The sequence below is a fragment of the Lacerta agilis genome, chromosome 13 (assembly GCF_009819535.1).
Source record: "Lacerta agilis isolate rLacAgi1 chromosome 13, rLacAgi1.pri, whole genome shotgun sequence".
Taxonomy (NCBI): Eukaryota; Metazoa; Chordata; class Lepidosauria; order Squamata; family Lacertidae; genus Lacerta; species Lacerta agilis.
This window is the reverse complement of record NC_046324.1, coordinates 2,175,428-2,198,121: the sequence shown is the minus strand read 5'-3', so window position 1 is coordinate 2,198,121 and position 22,694 is coordinate 2,175,428. Positions and strand designations below refer to the sequence as shown.

General features: G+C 42.8%; 1 protein-coding gene across 2 annotated transcripts in view; it reads left to right on the top strand.

Annotated features, from left to right (window-relative positions):
* The window catches only part of APBA2 (amyloid beta precursor protein binding family A member 2), a 104,147-nt gene that overhangs the window by 80,641 nt on the left and 812 nt on the right, over positions 1–22,694 (top strand). For both annotated transcript variants that reach the window (XM_033166730.1, XM_033166729.1), the window contains 4 exons: positions 585–764; positions 6,875–7,087; positions 8,158–8,277; positions 19,654–19,794. In XM_033166730.1, the coding sequence (XP_033022621.1) occupies positions 585–764; positions 6,875–7,087; positions 8,158–8,277; positions 19,654–19,794 (654 nt within the window). The remainder of the gene's footprint in view (positions 1–584; positions 765–6,874; positions 7,088–8,157; positions 8,278–19,653; positions 19,795–22,694) is intronic.

Below are 22,694 nucleotides of genomic sequence, written 5' to 3'. Positions count from 1 at the left end.
ACGTACCTTTCCTTCTATTTCACAATTAAAAGAGCTAGAGATGTCCTTTTAAAAATCATAAAAACTGATACTTTGTGGTCTGGAGTATCTCCAAGGGAGTCAGTCCTTCACAGTTCTACCTGTAGTTACAACCCTAGTGTAATGACCGGCAGTGGAATATGTACCGGTATGTGACATGTGCACTAGATCATAGGCTTCCAAGCTGTGGTCTGTGGATCATCAGTGGCCATTGAATACTAGAATTGTAGAACTGGAAGAGACACCAAGGGTCATCTAGTCCAACCCCCTGCAGTACAGGTCCATTAGCTTCTTCTAGGTGGTCCACAGTGGTGACTCTGCAGAGTGGCATAGTTATATGTGTATGATGAATGATGGGCACAAAGGCTGTTTCATTGTCCTTAGAACCTGGTGGTCCTCCCAGAAGGTGTACAGCACAGCCAAGGAATAAAGCCAAGGCTGGCAGCAAGATGGGGGGTAGAATTTTAAATATTTTAAATAAAATACTTCAATGTCTACCAATTGTACATCAAAATTGCTGAACAACAGGTAGAAAAAATCATTCCACTTCCCCCCCTTTTTTGCAGGCTCAGCTGATTGCCCAGTCCATTGGCCAGGCCTTCAGTGTAGCATACCAGGAGTTCCTCAGAGCTAATGGCATAAACCCCGAGGATTTGAGTCAGAAGGAATACAGTGACATCATCAACACCCAGGAGATGTACAACGACGATCTGATCCATTTCTCCAACTCTGAAAACTGCAAAGAGGTTAATTTGCTCTGTTCTTAAAGCAAAATCATATGTTTTGTTGCTCCTTCACCATAGGATTAGGAATGTACATGCTGGGAACTCATGTGGAGTTTTAAGAACTCATTTGCAAACATATATTTTCATCGTATGCAAACAGTAGCATAAAATTAAATCCACTGAGCTGGGTTTTGAATGTTGCTGTTCTTATATATAGTTCATTGAGTTTGGACTTTTGACAAGCAGCCCCTTTCCCCTTCATCCACCCCCAGCTTTCCCACACCTCCCACTATTCACTTGTAAGAACATAATATGCACCTCCTCGATCAGGCCTGCATCCTGTACTCACAGTGGCCAACCAGATGCCTCCATGAATTTGTCCAATCCTCTTTGGAAGCCAACCAAGTTGGTGTCTGTCACTGCCTGCTGTGGGAGCGAGTTCCACAGTTGTAACTACACGCGGTGTGGTGAAGTGCTTTCTTTTGTCTGTCCTGAATCTTCCAACATCCCATGATGAACACACACATGGATGTGCATGTATAACAAACAATCTCATAGAGAAGAAGAAGAAGAAGAAGAGTTTGGATTTGATATCCCGCTTTATCACTACCCGAAGGAGTCTCAAAGCGGCTAACATTCTCCTTTCCCTTCTTCCCCCACAAGAAACACTCTGTGGGGTGAGTGAGGCTGAGAGACTTCAGAGAAGTGTGACCAGCCCAAGGTCACCCAGCAGCTGCATGTGGAGGAGTGGAGACGCGAACCCGGTTCCCCAGATAACGAGTCTACCGCTCTTAACCACTACACCACACTAGAGAAGGAAGGGGTGATGAATAAAGGGAAATAAAGGAGCACCAAACTATTTATGAAGTCAGTTTACATAGTGCTTAATTACAGGTGTCCTAAAGCTAGATGTGATGTTTGTCGTATAGTTTTCCCTTTGGTAGTTGCTGTTGTTTGTTTACCAATAGTCAATGTGGGGAGAAGCCAGATCAGGGCCAGGACAGAGGGGATGGGAGCTTAACCCTTCACCCGTCATTGTCTAGATTGCAATTGCCACCACCCCTGCAGCTGCTTAAAAAAATGTTTATTAGTATTTTCCAAAATAGCAAATATAAAACTGAACATTGCAAGACAAAATAAAGCCCAATAATGCACACATATACTGTATACATCCCCCCCCCAATTCAGTGTGAGGTGGTGGGACTCCTTCATGAGGCTGAAGAAAAGCATCTGATATTGTTGTGTGTGCCCAACCCTGACCAGTAAGAGACTCCAGGGGTTCCAGTGCTTACCTAGGATTTTGTTTCCTTAAAATGAAGGTCAGCCGGGACTGTGGTGTCTTTGGGAAATATAGTTTTATTTTTTATTTTTTTAATAATTCTTTATTGGTTAAAATCATAAACACAGTTACATATACCTCACATACATTTTACATCTTCTAAAATATATACATCTAGTTTCTATTACATTCACACATACTTAAACTTCCAATTATCCTCTTTGCATTTTGTATTATTACATTTGTATATTGTACAGTTATGTATATCAATTATTTCACAAATTTTTCTTCCTCTTGTTCCTTTTCATCTATATCCAGGTTCAGTCAATATCTGCCTTTAGGATTCCATTTATACCATTTCTCTCTAGGTATTCTTTAAATAAACTCCATTCTTTCCATACAGTTTGTTTCATTTGTCCTCTTATTTTTCCAGTTGTCTTAGCTAATTGTAAATATTCTAACATTAAGTTTTGCCACTCTGTCATGGTTGGTACATTTTGGTTTTTCCAATTTCTAGCTATTAGAGCTCTTGCTGCTGTTACTCCATACACACATAATACTCTTTCCTTTTTCTTTATTTCTTCTGGCAAGATACTTAATAAGAACATTTCTGGTCTTTTTCTGAATGAACATTTTGTCAATTTTTTAAGTTCTTCATATATATCATTCCAATACTTACAAATAAGAGGACACGTCCACCACATATGTTTATATGACCCATTTTCTTTACTACACCTCCAACATAAAGGGGATCTATTTCTATACATTTTTGCCAATTTTTGGGGCATTAGATGCCACCTATACATCATTTTTAGTAAACTTTATATCCTCCTGCCACAATCTCTCCCACTGTTCCATTAATATGTTGTAGCCTAGATCTTGGGCCCATCTTACCATCACAGCTTTTACCTGTTCCTCTATAAGCTCCCATTCTAATAATATGTTATATATACGTGAGATGTATATAGTTTTATTTTCACATATATGCAACCTGAGCGGGCTCCAACAGATCTTGCCTCCCCGTTAGGTGCCTTGGGAGGGGACAAAGTCATAGCTGTGGATTCAGAACAGATAATAATAATAATAATAATAATAATAATAATAATAATAATAATTTATTTCTACCCCACCCATCTGGCTGGGTCTCCCCGGGTTACGTATGCTCTGGGTTACGTACTTTTGGGGTTACAAACTCCAGTAACCCGGAAGCGCAACCCAGAGTGTGCGTGGCGCACGGATGTGCAGAAGCGTTCTGCACAGATGTGTTCGCGCGTGCGCAAACCGCTACTTCTGGGTCTTTCGCGCGCTTGTTCAGGTTGCGTACTTTTCTGTTTACAAACTGTAACCCAGAACCAATTACGTACGCAACCCGGGGTACCACTGTATAAACCACATTTTATCAATCTCAAATTTCAATTACAATTCAAATATATATCAATTATAAAGCCAATTATACATTTTGTGTGGCCTCCCACGTGCTAGATTTCAAGTTGAGATGATTTTATTTCATCCTGCTTCTGAAGTCTTAATTAATCCATTTATATTCAGTTTTGATCTTAATCCCTTATCAGCAGCTACAAAGTGTTTGACTTCCTTTTTTTGCAAAGGCAATAGAGAATTTTATTTTATTTTTTAAAATAATTTTTATTAAATTTTACATACATTCTTTTAAACATCCAATAATATTAATCTTATACATATTTTTGACTTCCATCAACCACTTCTCAAGATTTTCAAATTTCCTAATTTCTTCTTTATTTTCAACTTCACTATTACTTTTTATCACAATAATTAATTATTACCTTCCAGAATTATCTCCGTAATATTTCCTAAAATTAACCTTACAAAACCTCTTGTAAACCTATTAGCGTAATTTGTTGTTCACAATTGTCTTTCAAATATTTCTCAGATTTAGTCCAATCCTTCAGGAATTCCTGGTCCCGCCGGTTTTGAATTCTTCCTGTCATCTTATCTAATTCTGCATAGTCCATTAATGTTATCTGCCATTCTTCAATCGTCAGTAATTCTTCTTGCTTCCATTTCTGTGCCAATAACATTCTTGCTGCCATCGTTGCATATAGGAACAATTTTTTATCTTGTCTATTAATCTCTTTTCCGACAATTCCAAGCAGAAATGCTTCTGGTTTCTTTATAAATGTATATTTCAACATTTTTTTCATCTCATTATATATCATTTCCCAGAAGCATTTCACCTTCTTGCATTCCCGCCACATACGATAAAACGTTCCCTCTTTCTCTTTACATTTCCAACATTTATTACTTATTTTATACATTTTGGCTAATTTTACTGGTGTAATATACCATCTATACATCATTTTCATCATTCTCTTTCGGAGTGGTACATGCAGTAAATTTTCTGCTTTCTTTCCTTAACTTCTCCCAATCCTCCAACTGTATATTATAACCAAAATCTTTAGCCCAGTGTATCATTACTGACTTAACCTCTTCATCTTTCAAATGCCATTCCAACAGTATTTTAGATTATATTTTAGATAATATTTTACAACTATTATTCAAAATTTCACTTTCAAACTTTGATTTGTTAATATCAAATCCATTTTCTTTCAGACTTTCCTTAAACATTTCATTGATTTGACGGTACTGCAACCAATCATTTACATACTCTTTTACTTCTTCATATGACTTCATTTTCCATTTACTTCCTTCCTTTCTTAATAATTTTTCATAAGTAATCCAATTTCCACTCATATTAGTTTTTTTCTAACTCATCGCCTCCAAAGGTGACAACCACCACAGGATAGGTTTTTATACCTATCCCATACTTCAGACAGAGATCTTCGGAATATATGGTTACCAAATCCTTTATGAACCAAAGTTTTTTACTTCCATTCGTATTGGCACATTTAATAAATTTTGTTTCTGCAAGAGGAGTTCTGTATCCCATATATTTCCTGTGTGTGGTGTTTATTTTGTCCATGTTGTTTCATCATTCTGCCTGTTCTCCATCATGTCCTGCACAGCATTGCTACTTCTGCTCTTTTGCTCTTTCTTTTCCTTTGTTCCCGGAGAATGAGGCTGTAATTTCAACTGCGTCACACGCCATCTATTTTATGTTATTGTTTGAGATAGAGAGTAATCTGGCATCCGATCTTCAAAGATAGAAATCCAGGTCCTCCCATGGCGATACAGTGAAAGTTCGATGCTTTAAATCCATTTCAATTTTCTCACACAGTTCTATTTTTCATTGTAATCCATAAATATGATCATGTTCTCTTTTATCTCCTCTTGCCTTTTATCACTTCGTTAGCATTCAAGGGGGGGAGTTGCCAAATCATTTGTGTAGAAAGAAAGGGTAAAGGCTCCCCCCTCACATACCATATTTTACATCGAAGTAAGTCTTCTTTCCAGTTTGAATTGTAACGGCTTTGTAGCTGCTTCAGTTTAGCAGTTTATGATCTTGTCCCATCTGTTCCAGCACCGTCTGTATATTAGCCCTAATTTCACTCTAATAAACAGAACTACCTACCTCTGCTTCTTAATGGCTGCGTAGGAGGGTTACCTATAGGCGAAGTGCTTTTGCACTCAGTGCCTCCCTGCCTCCCGTATTCCATGCCGGAGCGAGAGCCAGGTACCGAGATGATCTGCGAGTGAAGCTCACTCCCCCCTGGGGAGAGCTTGCAAGGACAATTGCACTCAAATCATCCTTGTTTATCCTTCGCTAACAGTCTCCGCTATTGTAGGAGTGGCATCCATTAAGGCAGACCGGAACCGGAAGCCCACAGTTGTAACTAGCTCAATCTTTGGCTGGGACTGTTGGAAATAGTGCAAGCCATCTGGAAGATTCCAAATTGGGGAAGGCTAAGCTAGTCTGTTGCTTTTGGTGCCTCCCCTGATCTCCATGGCTCCTCTCCCTCTGCTCCACTTCACACTTGTAAATCTCAGTAAAGTATCAACACCTTTTTTCATAACAAAATAAAATAAAAAATTCTTTCCAGTAGCACCTTAGAGACCAACTAAGTTTGTTCTTGGTATGAGCTTTCGTGTGCATGCACACTTCTTCAGATACTTCTTCATGCACACGAAAGCTCATACCAAGAACAAACTTAGTTGGTCTCTAAGGTGCTACTGGAAAGAATTTTTTATTTTATTTTGTTTTGACTATGGCAGACCAACATTTAACCTTTTTTCATGAACACAGGAAGCTGCCTTATATGGAGTCCTGTCCACTAAATTGTGTCCACACCGTCTGGCAGCATCTCCTCAGGGTTTTAAGTGGGGGACACCCCCAGGACCTTCAGGTGCCCTCCCACTGAGCTTTCCCGCTTTCCCTTCATGTCTCCCCCACCAATGAGCCTTTTCTTTTTTCCTGATCAAAGCACACCCTTCTCATAGAATTGCAAGCCCATGACCATCCTTATTGCTGTAGGATTATTTATTTATTTTTGCTAAGTTTTATATATTTAAAGTCAGTAATGGGCCTCCCGCTGTGGGGCAATCAGCACTGCACAGAGTGGGCCTGCTGCCTGTTGTGGCTTTACATAGAGGATGCATTGCTTGTGTCCTGTGTCTTGCATCTTAAAAAAAAAAAACATACCGGTAGTGAGGCTGACTGTATGTTTCCAAAATGGCTTTGCAAATTCTTACACTGCAGGTCCAGCTTCCTAAATACATATTCCCCATATTTGGCGTGTTGTCCTTAAGGGACTTTCCCTGCTACTCATTCCAATGTCCAGTGCTTGGGGGGGGGGGGCTTTTGGATCCCATCAGAACATTGCACCTTTTCCCCTAAGCTGGGCAAACGCTTTCTTTCAGAATTCTGCAATTCTAGAATTCCCATGAACATTCTCCCTCAATTTGTTTTATTTTGCAGTTGCAGATAGCCAAACACAAGGGTGAGATTCTCGGTGTGGTCATCGTGGAGTCTGGCTGGGGGTCCATTTTACCCACAGTGATCCTGGCCAACATGATGAATGGGGCCCCTGCTGCTCGTTCAGGGAAACTCAGCATTGGGGACCAGATTATGTCCATCAACGGGACCAGTCTTGTTGGGCTTCCCCTGGCAACATGTCAAGGAATCATAAAGGTACCGTATGTAATGTCTCACTCTGAACGTAAATGACCTGTAGGGAGGACTCTATGACTTGGAAACAGAAACTCTGTATGTACTTTTGTTACCCAAGACAAATATTTTAATAAAAACATTTTGAAGGAAGGAAGGGCGGAAGGAAGGAAAGTACTGTTTGGGTTACCTTCTCATCCTTGTGGGATGAGAGGGGAGGGGTCTTTCCTGTGGATTGTGGAATCCCACTTCCTAGAAATTCTACAATTACAAATTTTGATGTTGCCAACACTGTGGGTCTTACCGACAGCAAAGGGAGGATTAGATTGTCACCAGCTTATAAAATCCAAGGTAGTCGTCTCAAGAGCCATGAGGCCTCTCTGTCTTGCTGAAGTCAAGCTGGTCTCACTCTGGTTAGTGCCTGGCTTGGAGACTGCCTGGGAATCAGATGCCTACCACATTGGGTTCCATGAGGGCAGAAGGGCAGGATAGAAATGTAAGGGGGATTTTTAAAATCATGATGATGATAAAAGCATGTCCTTAGTTGTTGCCTCGTCTGCCTATTTGGTAGGTTGTGGAGGAATTGAAGCATTGGGGAACGCTTGCTAGCCCAAGGGCCACATTCCCTTGAAGGCAGGCTTCATTCCGGCCATACCCCCCTTTCTCACACGCCTCTACTTCTTGCATTCAGGCAACCAAGACACCCACTGTTCAAGTTCAAGGATCCAAGTTCAAGTATACATTTGCACCAGGCAAAAGCATTTAAGGAGGGTGCAGAACAAGATGGTGTTTTTTTTTGGGGGGGGGGTGGCCTGAGGATAGTTCCAAAGGCCAGGGAGAGAGGCCTGGAGTGCAGAGTCAACTTCTGGACCTGCGCCTCCTGTCCCCACTGCATTAGAGCAATAAGATGAAACACACAGTTACTTGAATCAAATCACTTCCCATGCAACAAGCTGCAAGAGCCCTTTGGGTGCCCCAAAATGGGATAAGATGGAACCACCATTAGACACAACCAGCTATGAAGTGGCTGCCACTGGAAACTGTTTTCCTTTGTTTGTGATAAAGAACTTGCTAAGCTTGAGAACATTTTTCAGGGTCTTAAGAACCAGATGCAAGTGAAGTTGAACATTGTCAGCTGCCCTCCAGTCACCACTGTCCTTATAAAGCGACCGGACTTGAAATACCAGTTGGGCTTCAGTGTACAGAATGGAATTGTAAGTTCATTTTTCCTTGTAGTGTTGGTATGGTTGTTGGATTTGAAAACTATTGTCCTTGCTCAAAAAGAGTTGGATGGATAAGCACAATGGTTCTTATTTGCTGTTTTAAAAAAATTATTACTGAGATTTTTCAAATAAACCAAAAATTACATAATTACAAAACGCATAAGAAATAACCTGGTGGCCACCTACAAGAAACGCCTGACCTCTGTAACTGCCAACAAGGGTTTTGCCACCAAGTACTAAGTCATCTTTTGCAAAGGGATCAAATACTTACTTCACTCATTATAATGCACATCAATCTGCAGGAGACAGTGGGAGGATTAGATTGTCACCAGTTTATAAAATCCAAGGTAGTCGTCTCAAGAGCCATGACGCCTCTGTATCTTGCTGAAGTCAACTTTTGTCTTCTGGGTTTCTGGGGGCTTTCCTGTTGTTATTCTGTCTCTCACAGCTACAATAAACCTACCATTAGAATTACTGACTGGTCATTTCTTCGTCAGAGGGCAAACGGGCAAATTTAGCAGGGGATCAAATACATTTTCGTCTCACTGTAACTCGTGTGGTCCCTTCCAACTCTACAGTTCTATGATTCTAGAACCAGATGGGTCTTTGTTTAATCAAGCAGGTTATTATGATGACTTCTGCAAATAGCTGATTACTAGCCATGATATAGCCAAGTTCAATCTCCTTGTTGAAAACCTGCTGAGGAGCAACAGCGAGTGAGGACTCTTGCTTCACAGCCTGCCTTGAGGTCATCCAGCAGACAGCTGGCCGCTGTGGGAACATGATGCTGGACAAGGGGTCCTTTCCATATTAGCCAGCAGGTCAGGGGCGGAGGAAGCCGCTTCGCCACCCGGGGCGGAAAACCCGGGGGCGGAGTCACTCCATAGCGCGCATGCGCAACGCCGCTATGTTCAACGCATGCGTAGCGACGCTGCGCATGCGCGCTACCGAGTGGAGGCGAGCCAGGGAGGGGCGTCAGTGGCCCAAGAGAAGCCCACCCCTCCCCTCCGCCCCCAGCCTGAGCAGGAAGGAACGAAGCAAAGCAGTGAGCAGGCCCACAGCCCAAGCAGCAAAGTGTGTGCTGAGCAGGTTTGCGAGCCCCGCTGCCGAGTGTGGCTTTTTCCCGGCATCCATGGGGCTCGGCTTGGGTGTCACGCGGGGGGGGGGTTGTTGTCCAGAGTGTCACACCCTCCAGCCTGGAACCCAGGGCGTCCTGCCCCCTTCGCCCCCCCTTCCTATACTACTGCAGCAGGCCTGCTTGTAGATTGTTTAGAGGAGCCCTGATCTCAAAGTTCATGCTAGCTGTTATACTTGGAAGTCACCTAGTTGCTGCATCAGATTGCTTTCTGAATAGGTTTCCCATAAGACAGTATCACTTTAACTGGGGTTTGCTACCATCTAGTGGCTGTTAGATGTATTCACAATGCCCCCTATTCAGTGAATGTCTAATGCAGGGCATATCGAGCACTTTTGAAGGCAAAACAGAAGGATCCACTTTGCCCTGAGGAGCTTTGCCTTGAGGAGTAGGAAGATTTCTAAAGGTTGAACCTGGAGTACTAGAATGTCATCTGACTGAAATTCTTTTCATATACTATTTCAACGCATTATATGTAGGACTGCTTCTGAAAACAGTTCAGAAACTTCAGCTGGTTCAGAAGTCAGTGGCCAGGTTGCTCACTAGGACAAGACGGTTTCAGTGTGTTACACCGATCCTGGTCCGACTGCATTGGCTGCCAATTAGTTTCCAGGCCCAATTCAAAGTGCTGGTTTTGACCTATAAAGCCCCAAATGGCTCAGGACCACGATACCTCCAGGACCGCCTTTCCCCATAGGAACTGACCCAGACCATGCAATCATCACCTGAGGCCTTTCTTCGTGTGCCTCCTCCATGGGGGGCCCAGAGGGTGGCAACATGAAAACGGGCCTTTTCTGCAGTGGCTCCGTTTGAGGGATGCTCTCTCCAGGGAGGTTCGCCAGTTGCCTTGTATTACATATCTTTAGGCGCCCGGCAAAAACTTTCCTCTATAACCAGGTCATTGGCCTTTAACCATCTTTGGCTTTTTAGAAGTGAGTGGGGTGTTATTAATGTTTTTCTTTTTCCTCTTGGCTTTAATAAATCTATGTGAGGGGGTTTCTCTGTTTGTTTGTAAGTAGCAACAACAACAACAGCAATATGTAAAGGAATGCCTGTGTTGCAATTCTCACACTGAGATTTGTGATATTTCTGTCTTTTGCATTGTGTGATCTCATTCCATACTTTCAACCTTCCTGGGTTTTGTTTTTCACATCTTGCATTTTGCTTCTGATGTTGTTGCTAAACATTACTGCTGCCTCAATTTTACCTTGGCAAGGACTTTGTTTTGCATATGTCTAAAGTGACGATGGGGATCCCATGGCCCTCCGGTGTGGCTGGACTGCACTCCCCCATCTCTGACCATTGGCCCTGCTGGCTGGATTCCAGTAACAACAATGTCAACAGGGCCACAAGTCTGATCTCTGATCTGATGTATTCAAATAATGATAATTGCATGTATGCATGTTGAATTTCAAATGGGGAGCCAACCTGTGAGCATCTACTTACTGAAGGTGAGAGGCATTTCCTAGCAGGTTTTTTATGTTTTAATGCTGTGCCTCAGACTCCTGCCTTATAAGCCTGTGCCCTTGGATCTGCTCTGGGCTGCATCCCTGTGCAAGAGGGGCCAGCCCTCAGACTCTCACCCAAGATAAAGCCTTAGCCCTCACTTTTGGCAAGTTTGCATAAAGCTGACATGGAGCTGCCTTCTCCAACCTGAAGTCCTCCAGATGGTTGGCACCACAGCTCCAATCAGACCCAGTCAACCCAGCCTTAGAGCAGCGGAAACCTTTCTCAACCTTGGATCCCCAGATGGACTACAACTCCTCTTTTTTTTTTTTTATAAGATTTTTATTATTTTCCATTAAGACAAAAGAAAAACATAACAAAAACATCAACATTAACACCATAAAAACACACTACATAAACACATCAAACAATAACAATAAAAAGAAAAAGAAACTTATACAAACCTTAAGATAACACTAATCTTCATACTTTCCTTGTTTCTATCTTCTCTGTTTGGGGACTTCCCCCATTCCCTCCACTGTCTTCAAAATCATATAAATCTTCTAGGTAGCTCTATATCTTATTCCGTTAACATTTGCCCAAGTTTTTAATATGCTTAACTTTACTTAATCAAGTACCTGATCAACTATAAACCTTATCTTAACATCAACTCTTAACACATTTTAACAAAAAATTTTCTCTTAGCAATTTTATCTAACATAAGTCTACTAAAGCCGATTCTATTTAATTCTGCTCAAATGTTCAATTTAACCGATTTAACTAAATAATCTTTAAATTTTTTCCAATCCTGTGACACCTTCTCCTCCCTCTGGTCCCGGATTCTGGCGGTCAGTTCTGCGAGTTCCATGTATTCCATCATCTTCATCTGCCATTCTTCCACCGTTGGTATCTCTTCACCTTTCCATGTTCTTGCCAATAAGATTCTAGCCGCTGTTGTGGCTCTATCCTGACTGGGTATCTCTTCGTTGGTTATGCTCAGAAGAAATGCCTCTGGTTTCTTACAAAAGGTAACTTTCATTACCTTCTTAAGCTCATTATAAATCTTATCCCAGAAAGCATTTACCGCTGGGCACAACCACCACATATGAAAAAAGGTACCTTTCGCATGTTTACATTTCCAACATACATCTGGCATTTTGGTATTCATCTTAGCTATCTTAACTGGTGTCAAATACCATCTATAAACCATTTTCATTATGTTTTCTCTTAAACTATGACAAGCAGTAAATTTGATACCTTTCTGCCACAATCTCTCCCAGTCATCCATCATAATATTATGTCCTACATCTTTCGCCCAGTCAATCATTGACGATTTAACCAGTTCATCTTTCGTATGCCACTCTAGCAAAAGATTATACATTTTGGAAAGGTTCTTGAAGTTCGATTCTATCAGTTCCGTTTCCAGTTTTGATTTTTCTACTTGAAAACCAAGTTTTTTGTCCATTTTAAATGTTTCATACACCTGATGATATTGCAGCCAATCGGGGACCTGACTTTTCACTTGATCGTAGCTTTTTAGCTTAAATGAGTCCCCTTCCAGCTGCAATATGTCCATATATCTTAACCAATTTGCAGACATGTTCGGTCTCTTATAGGCCTTGGCCTCCACCGGAGAAATCCATCTAGGAGTCTTTCTCTCCAACAAGTCTTTATATCTAATCCAAACCTGATACAAGGATTTTCTAACTATGTGAGTCTTAAAAGTTCTGTGAATTTTAACCTTGTCATACCAAAGGTATGCATGCCAACCAAACATATTATCGTGTCCTTCCAAGTCCAGCACATCAACATTCTCTAGTTTAAACCAGTCCTTTAACCAGCAAAAGGCCGCTGCTTCAAAGTAGAGTCTTAAGTCCGGCAGGGCAAAGCCTCCTCTCTCTTTAGAGTCTGTTAAAATCTTAAACTTGATTCTAGGCTTTTTGCCCTGCCATATAAACTTCGATAGGTCCTTTTGCCATTTCTTAAAACAATCCAATTTATCCAAAATTGGTATGGCTTGGAATAAAAACAGCATCCTTGGTAGGACATTCATTTTAACCACTGCTATTCTTCCCATTAACGACAATTTTAATCTTGTCCATATTTCCATGTCTTTTTTTACCTCCATCCACAGTTTTTCGTAATTGTCCTTGTACAGGTTCAAATTCTTGGTTGTGAGATTGATACCTAGATATTTTACAGTTTTACCAAAATTGAGGCCAGTGGCTTCTTGTATTCTTTGAATCTGTTCTGCACTCAAATTTTTACCTAAAACTTTGGTTTTCTGCTTATTTAATTTGAAACCAGCTACAAGTCCAAATTGTTCAATTAATTCCAAAGCTCTGGGGACACTGCTTTCCGGTTCCTGCAGGGATAGCATCAAATCATCTGCGAAGGCGCGTAATTTATATTCTTTCTCTCCCACTCTAATTCCTTTTGTCTGTTTATCTTTTCGTATCATATTTAGGAGGACTTCCAGGACCGTAATAAAAAGTAAGGGGGAGATAGGGCACCCTTGTCTTGTTCCTTTCTCAACTTCAATCTCCTCCGATATCACACTGTTTACTATTACTTTTGCTCTTTGTTCTGTATAAATGGCCTTAATGCCATTTAAGAATTTTTCTCCAACTCCCATCTTTTCCAAATTCTTTTTCATAAATATCCAAGATACTTTATCAAATGCTTTCTCTGCATCAACAAACAATAGTGCCGCATCTGTGTTTATGTCTCTTTCCAGTTTTTCAAGAATGTCCACAATAATTCTCGTATTATTACTTATTTGTCTTCCTGGCAAGAAACCTGCTTGGTCTCTATGTATATAATCTTTCAACACTCTTTTCAACCTTGTAGCCAAAACATTTGCAAAAATTTTATAATCCACATTCAAAAGGGATATTGGACGATAATTTTTCATTAGAGTCTTATCTGTATCTGGTTTTGGAATCAGTGTGATAAAGGCTTCTTTCCACGTCTCTGGTGCCCTGTCTCCTTCTAATATTTTGTTGCAAATTTCTCTTAACGGCTGCGATAGCCAATCTTTCAATGTCTTATAATATTTTGCTGTTAGTCCATCCGGTCCTGGGGCCTTCCCCAATTGCATGTTGTTTATTGCATCTTCTATCTCTTGTGTTGATATTGGGTGGTTGAGGGTTGTTAGTTTTTCCTCTGGGACTTTTTGCAATCCATTCTTTTCCAGAAATCGGTCTATCTCTGCTTCATCTATCTTCTCCTCCTTGTACAGTTGCTTGTAAAATCTCTGAAAACACCATCTGATTTCCTCCGGTTTCTCTACATTTTTCCCGTTTACTACCAAATTACTGATGACATTTGCCTTTTGTCTTTTCTTTAATTGCCAAGCCAGTAGTTTTCCACATTTATTAGCAGATTCAAATGTTCTTTGTTTCATCATTTTCACTTTCCATTCGATATCCTGGTTCATAATATTCGCATATTGGGATTGCAAGTATTTAATTTCTTTTTGAGTTTTAACACATCTGGGGTGTCCTCTTAATTCTTTTTCCTTTTCTTTGATTAATTTCAACAGTCTCTCCATTTCTGCATTCTGTTGTTTCTTCTTTTTTGCTTTTTCACTTATGAGGAATCCTCTCATTACCGCTTTACCTGCATCCCAAGCAATCCTTTTCTCCACTTCTGAACTCCAATTGATTTGAAAATATTCTTTCATCTTTTTCACCGCTCTTTCTACTAGCTTGGTATCTCTCATCAATGCGTCATCCATTCTCCATCTAAAAGAATCCTTGGAAATCATTTTTAAATTTAGCTGTACCGGATTGTGGTCTGAAAGCGTTTTGGGACCAATTTCTGCCTTTTGTATTTTTGGAGCCAATTCATTCGAGATCCAGATGTAGTCTATCCTCGACCATGACTGCTGAGGTTCACTGAAATACGTTGCCTCTGTTTCTGTGGGATTTTTTAATCTCCAAGAGTCCACCAAATTCAAATTATCCACCATTTCAAAGAAAGTCTTTGGGAGTTTCCCATCATTCGTTAATTTAGTTCTTTGAGATCTATCCATTAATGTGGAAACTGCACCATTAAAATCTCCAAGGCACACTACCTTATAGTCCAAATAATCCAACAGCAAGTCATGTATTTTTTTGTAAAAAATCGACTTTCCATCATTTGGTGCATAAAGTCCCAGAATCAAATTTTTTTCGCCTTGTACGTTGATTTCAATTGCGATGTATCTCCCTTCTTCATCTTTAAATAGCTGTCTTGGGCTATATTTCTCCTTTGCGTATATCACTACTCCTCTCTTCTTGACCTTATCCGATGATATAAACTCTTGGCCTAGTTTTTTGTTCTGTAGTAGTCTTCTGTGACGTCGGACTATGTGGGTTTCCTGTAAGCATATTATATCCAAATTCTTCTTTTCTATGCTATAAAACACTCTGCGTCTCTTTGGTCTCTGATTCAATCCCCGAACATTCCAAGTCATTAACTTGAGCGCCATTTTCCTTTCTTTATTCTTCTCCTCCAGTTGCTTCTCCTTTCTTGTCTTTCTCTGGATCCTGACTTGGTCCTGGTAGTCCCGGCGGTGGTGGAAATACTTCTGGAAACTTGTAAAACTGTGCTGGATCAAGTGGGGTATCTTTAAATTGTTCCAGGTGTTTGTCCAAAAACTTTTGCTTTTCCGCCAAGGACCTTATTCTTATCTTTTTCCCTTCAAACGTAAATGCAAGACCTTCTGGAAATTCCCAACTGAAGGAGATTTTTCTTCTTCTTAGCTCAGTCACCAAGTCGTTGTAAGGAGCTCTTTTGTCCAGGAAAAATCTGGGGATGTCTTTATAAAAAATTACTTTGTTCTGCTGTACCACCAGGTTGTTTCTGTAATGTAAGTCCAGAAAGAAGTCTCTATCGTGTCTATCGTGTAGCACAATCAAACAGTCACTGACTGTTTTGTTACTTTTCTTTCCTCTGGAACCTCTTGGTCCGAATCTGAAGGCCTTCACTATGCGTGCTGAGACGTTTACCTCTTCTAACTCCCAGTATGTTGAAAATTGCTCCACAATATAGGCTTTTAGGTCTTCCCCTTCCAGTTCTGGAAGACCCCTTAGACGGATGTTTCCCTCTCTCTGGTGAAGTTGCAGAAAAGCAAGAGACTCTTCAACAGTTCTCTGTCGTGTTCCAGTATTCTCTATCTGCTCCAAATCTAAGTTGTCCAATTTTTCCTCCACCTTTTTTATTTTTTCTCTGACCACTTTAATTTCCTCAGAGTCCTTTTTCAAAGTAGTCACCTCCTGCCCAATTTTATTAATTTCTTCTCTGTTCTTCCTTACATTCTCCTCGATTTGCCCAATTGATTTTTCCAGGGTCTGCGTGGAATTTTTAATATCAGCTTTTATATCAACTTGGAGTTTTTCTATTGCAGAGTTCACTGTTGTATTTACTGATGAAACTGAATCTTGTGTTTGCTTCAACCCTTCAGTCACACTTTTCAGTCCTGCTGCAATTTCTGCCACACTAGCAACCAATTTCTCCATTTGTTCCTGAAGAGTTAGGGAGACAGAGCCTCTTTTTTGTGCAGAGCTAGAACCAGCTGTTTTAGATCTAGTGTCCATTTCCTGTGGGCTCTGCAATTGTAATCTCAAGGTCACTCCAGTTGCTGTGGTAACAATCTCAGACATTCACAGCAGAAGACCAACAGTCCCAAAAGTAAACACCAGGTGGCCAGCAGCTCACTTCTGAGAACAAAGAGCCTGCTGAGCCAGAAGCCCACACCAGTCCCAAAAATCCAACTTTTAGGCGAAGAGTTCAAATTTTCCAAAGTAGTAAAATCCTTAAAGCCAAGAAGGGTTTATTTTAAATAGCCCAAGCCAGTAACAGTTTCTCACTTGCAGTGTTGCCACCAAATCCGTGAAGTAACTTGTATCTGGTTACAAAGAAGTCAAAATGTCTCCACTGGTAAACAGTCACTGAAACACCAACAAAGAAAAAATGGCAACAATGTATTGCAGCCCGCTACTGACCCGGAATCCTAATCCAGAGGGCGAGGGGCGTCTTCTTTTGCCATATCCACTGTTTTTAAGTCTTTAAACATCCTTTAAACAACTTTTAATCAACTTTTAAAAAGTTTGGCAGAGTTCGCAAAACTTTCCCGTTAGTCGCGGCTTTGATCTTTTAGCGCTACCAAGCTCGCGCAAACAGTTCAAAGGGAACAGGCTTCCTTTTAAAGTTTCCTCTGCAAGCAGTGTTCTCCAAACTTGTCAAATAGTCCAAAACTTTTACTTACAGAGTTTCTTTGGAAGTTTCTATGTCGGAAGTGCCGGGTGCTCGAGTCTGGCGGGATCGCTGCTTTGATCCTCCGAAGGCAGTCGCTTCTTCAGTCCCGTGCCGGAGCTTCGCTCGCCTGATTTTCCCCCTTACGAGGGTCGATCAGGAGCGGAGACGGCACGTCTGGGACCCACGAAGCTGACAGTCCACGGGACGCTCTTCCCGTGGCTTTAAGGGACCCGTGGCGCAGGCACGGTAATCCCTATAGCCTGCCGGAGGACGGAGCCGTCGGACTCCCGTCCGCCATTGACCGGCACCAAACCGGAAGTCGGACTACAACTCCTCTTATCCCTGACTGCTGGCTCTTCTCACTAGCAATAATAGGCTGAGAAAGGCTGATCTAGACAGTTAAGAACCCACGAAGTTCTTAAGAAAAAGAGGAGATAGGGTCAGTGGTGTAGCGGGCATTGCCAGAACCTGGGGCAAGCAAGCATTGCACCTCCTAACCCTCTTTTGGGCATTGTGCAGGAGGCAACAGATATATTTCGCTGCACCCCTATGGCAGAGGCCAGCGTAGGCCAGGAGAAGTCTGGGCTCCGGCCAGCAGGAGTTCTGCCTGGGGCGGGCATCCCTTCACTGGCCACAAGGAGAAGGAGGCGCCACTGCAGCTCTGAAGGCCTGGCTAGCCTCCCCATGGCTCCAGAAGGCGGCAGCCGGGAGCTCAGCCATGCAGCCTCTGCAAGGAGCCTGTCATGGGGGTGCTGGGTTGCGCCCCCTCAGAATTCTGCTCCTGGAGCCACAGCCCCCTCACCCCTCACCCTATCCCATTGGATTGGGCATATGTTAGCATATGACATTCGTATGGAGCAAAAGTTACCTTCAGTGAAATGAAGCGTTGCTTGGAGCACATCTTGGATTGGAAGGCATTCAGACCGAGTATGAAGCAAGAAAGCTGATGCTTATGAAGGGAAGCACATTCTTGATAAAGAAAAAGAGCTCTATAGTCCTAGGTAACTAACTAGTTGGAGAAATAATGAAGCCATGCATGCCCCTGTTCTCAAAAGATGCAGCCGAGATGCCCTTGCACCATGAGGTCCAGAGAAGTGTGCAAACGGCAAGAACTTAAGAGGAGCCGGCTGCTGGATCAGGCCAGTGGCCCATCTAGTCCCACATCCTGGAGGCTGGATTCATTCCCATCTTAAACTGGACCTGATGAAACACTCACCCGTGTGAACTTAATGCTGTCATTGTGCACGCATTTGACCCAGAGATGACAAGTTGTTTGGGATCTCTTTGGGAATTTCCAACAGATAGCCCAGCAGCTGAGGGACTGAGACAGAGAGGGCGGGGGAGGGGAGATCTCGCCACAAGAGCTTGGGGCATTTCCTGCCAGCCAGCCAGCCAGCTGTGTTCATCTTAGGTCTGTGAAGCACAGTTGGGTCCCCCTTCCTCAGGCTTGAACTGATGAGTTGGCTCCTTGTCATCTCCAGCTGCTGCTTTTGGTCTGTTCCCACTAACTGACCTGGAAGTAATTCAGGGCTGTTGATGCCCAGCCTAAAGAACAGGGGGATGTTTCAAAAGTTTTCTGCACGTCCCCCCCCCCCACCTATCAACTGTGTTGTGCTATGTTGCAAACCTTCCTTGCTAAATAAAGCTAGGAGTCAGAAAGAGATTCCAGGCCCCAACTTGGAGGGAGGGAGAGATGGATACAGTATTTAGACTGAACAGCAAACTTAGCCTTGGGAATCAATCCCTCACGGTGGTCTAGAATCTGATCCTCTGGTTCCCAAACTTTCTGAGGAAATCCACCTCCTTGGTTCCATAAACTGTGCTTCCCATCCTACCCTACAAAAAGGCGTTATTGAGAATAGCAGTCTGCACGAAGGAAGATACTAACACAATAAAATTCAAAGCAGTAACAATTGCATATTTATTCAAACAATTCAACAAACGAGGAAAAAGAGCATTGACAGGTATAAGGCAAGGAGACCATTTCCCCCCTAACCTGGGCCAAAACTGAAATAAAATGTTTAGAGCAGTAGTTCGCAAAGGGGATGGCACTGTGCCCTGCGGAGGGGGGCAGTGATTCCCTAGTGGGTTCCTAAGAGGCAAGGAGGTGGCAGTGGGGGGCACTGGAGGTGTAAATAACAATAAAGTTTTGAAAATCTGGTCCCACTGGATCATGTTCAATTTCACACCTCCTTCCCAAAGCCCGGCTTAAGCCCAGCACCTCGAGGGGAAGAGGCTATTGATGGCTGTTGGCCATGGTGACTCTGCTCTGCCTCCATGGTCCGAATACCAGTAGCTGCAGGCCACTAGAGGGCTCACTATGTTTGGGTCCTGCTTGCAGGTTTCCCACCAGGATCTGTGGTGGCCAGTGTGAGAGCAGGATGCTGGACTAGATGGGCCATTGACCTCATCCATCAGGGCTCGTCTTATGCATTTACATCTAGGCCCAAGGGCAAAAGCTTGTGACCTTCCTCCTAGTTCTGCAGGACACCTGGCACAACCTTTAAAAAAAAGTTAATCTCTCTGCCTCTTTCTCTCTCCAGATCTGCAGTCTCATGCGAGGTGGGATAGCTGAGAGAGGTGGTGTCAGGGTTGGCCATCGCATCATTGAGATCAACGGTCAAAGTGTCGTTGCCACGGCTCATGAGAAGATTGTACAAGCTTTGTCGAACTCTGTGGGAGAGGTGAGGCTTCCAGAGCAGAATGTTTTCCCCATATTAAAGGACTGTAACAGATTTAGTTTCTCCTTGTTGGAGGAAAGGGAAAGAAAAAGTAATTTGTGTTCCAGGAAACCAACAGTAGGCTGAATCTAAGATGGTGGCCTTGCCTGTTTTTCATCTAGTTTTCCAGAAAGATTGTGTGTTTGGATTGTGTGTGTGTGTGTGTGTGTGTGTGTGTTTTAAAAAATAAAACTCAGATACATTATTCAATTTCAGTGTTAGGAGAGAAGATTAATCAAGTATTGGAAATCAGTAGATTCACGCATGAAAAGCACAATGATCATTTGTCTTCATACGTTGTGGTAGTTTGATGAATTCAGATAGTTGACTGAAGAGAGCAGGCTTGTAAAACAGGCATGAGATGTGTAAACATTTGTCAAGATCTAAAGAGGACACAGGTGGCGCTGTGATCTAAACCACAGAGCCTAGGGCTTGCCCATCAGATGGTCAGCTGTTCGAATCCCCACAATGGGGTGAGCTCCCATTGTTCGGTCCCTGCTCCTGCCCAACTAGCAGTTTGAAAGCACGTCAAAGTGCAAGTAGATAAATAGGTACTGCTCTGGCGGGAAGGTAAATGACGTTTCCGTGCACTGCTCTGGTTTGCCAGAAGCAGCTTAGTCATGCTGGCCACATGACCCGGAAGCTGTACGCCGGCTCCCCCGGCCAGTAAAGCGAGATGAGCGCCGCAACCCCAGAGTCATCCGCAACTGGACCTAAAGGTCAGGGGCCCCTTTACCTTTAAAGAGAAATTGGAAAGTGGGAATTTCAAGGTAGTGTGCTGGAAGGGAAGAATTTATTTAATCTGGTGTCCCTATCCACACTAATTTGAGCACACAGAGGCCTTGGAAGCAACATCTACCCCTTGTCCCTTCTCTGTCTCTAACATCAAATGAATGCCTTCTAAGCAGAATGCCTGCATACCATCCTTATGGTAGGATTGTAAGGATCTACAGAAAGAAAGTATGTCAGGGAGAGGGCAGAGCTAGCGCCTTTTCTCCCGACATCAAGATTTCTGTGTGCAGGGTGTGGTTTCTTTTTCTTTTTGCATGCCAACACATTCAGACATTTGACCCCCAGATTGATACGATGCAAGGCATATCAAAGAGCACTAGAACCCCAGAGAGGCAGCATTCTTACCAGGGAGGGGTCCTTCTCTAGAATTGTTTTTCTCTTGAGATTCTTATTGTTTACTACATTTATATAGCTGACCTGGGCGACTTACAACAAAATGTTAAAAACACAACGTACAATACTTAGTTTAAAGAAGCAATTCTAGGGTCACTAAGCTCTAGCTCTGAACTAGTTCCAAAACCAATGTATTTTGCCCTGTCTGGACAAGCACTGAACAGTTAGTCAGACGCTGCATGTGTACTACAGCCCTTACCTGCAACTGGCATTGTCATCCCCAGATGGTAATTACTGTGCTCATGATAGGTCTGTAGGAAGACTTGTTTTCCACGTGCAAGGAGATTGTGCTGTCAAGGTATTTTCAGATATCTGTGCTCAACCCCCCACAAGTGCATTCTGGGTTGGTATGACTGAGTTGGCACAGACAGGAGCCTGCCCAAACGTTTGAAATGCTCTCCAGTAGTCAGCGATAAGAGCGGGACATATGTCTTGTCAGTTTTCCACATTCATTGTTTGAGGCCGTATTGCAGCCAGTTTCTGGGAGTCACAAGTGGGGAGGCTGATGTTGCTCTCAGATCCTGCCTGTTTATTTAGCTAGCAATATTTATACGCACCTAATGAAAGTAATGATAATTTCTGAGCTTCCCAGGGGCCTCTGGTGGACCACTGTGTGTACATGATACTGGGCCTTTGGCCTGATCCTGCAGGACTTTTGTGCTCCTAAAAACTCTTTTTCTCTTTTTGATGTCTTCTAATCTCGAATCTTGTAATCTAATAATTTATTATTTATATGCCACCCATCTGACTGGGTTGCCCCAGCACAATACATCACACCCTAAAAACTTCCCTGAACAGAGCTGCCTTCAGATGTCTTTTAAAAATCACATAGCTGTTTATCTGTTTGACATCTGGTGGGAGAATGTTCCACAGGACGGGAGCGACTACTGAAAAGGCCTTCTTCCTGGTTCCATGTAACCTCACCTCTCGCAATGAGGGAACCACCAGAAAGACCTCCGACCTCCGTGTCCAGTCTGGATGATGGGGACGGAGATGCTCCTTCAGGTATACTGGGCTGAAGCCGTTTAGGGAGGTCAGGAGGAGGACCCTGTGCTGTTTTGCAACCTGCCTTTGAAGTGCCACTGAGAAGACAGGCAACAGTGCCAGTGACACCTTCCCCCTATGCCCTCACTGCCCTTGACCTCACTTACCAACACACATAAAATCCTATTGGCTGTGGTGACCCATGTGATTTTGGTGATGATGTTACAGAAGTGTGTAAAAAAAAAATCACATGGTGCACTGCAGGGGGACTAACTATGGGCAAAGGAAGGCAAGGACATGCCAGTGAAGGATGGTGAGTTAGCCGCACCCACCCCTAATTTGTTTGGGTGTTGATGGTGCTGGTTTCAGACTGAATATTGAAATTATGAACTGTTTGGCACAGCCCTGATCCAGGCTGCTGCTGTTTGGATACGGTTTGATGCTTGCTTGTTTCCCAGCTGCTTCTCCGTGGGAATCTTCCTTTTTCGCCTTCACTGTCATTGCCTTCCTTTGTCCATACTGGTGGTGTCTAATCCTACTGGCTATGACGCAGCAAGTGATTTTGTTTACAGGCATCACTGATGTCATCAACACAATCACAAGCGTCACCACCAGTGGATTTATGGCACCCTGGTCAAGTGAGGCCAAAGGCAGTGAGGGCATAGGGCGAAGATACTGCCACATTCAACACAGCA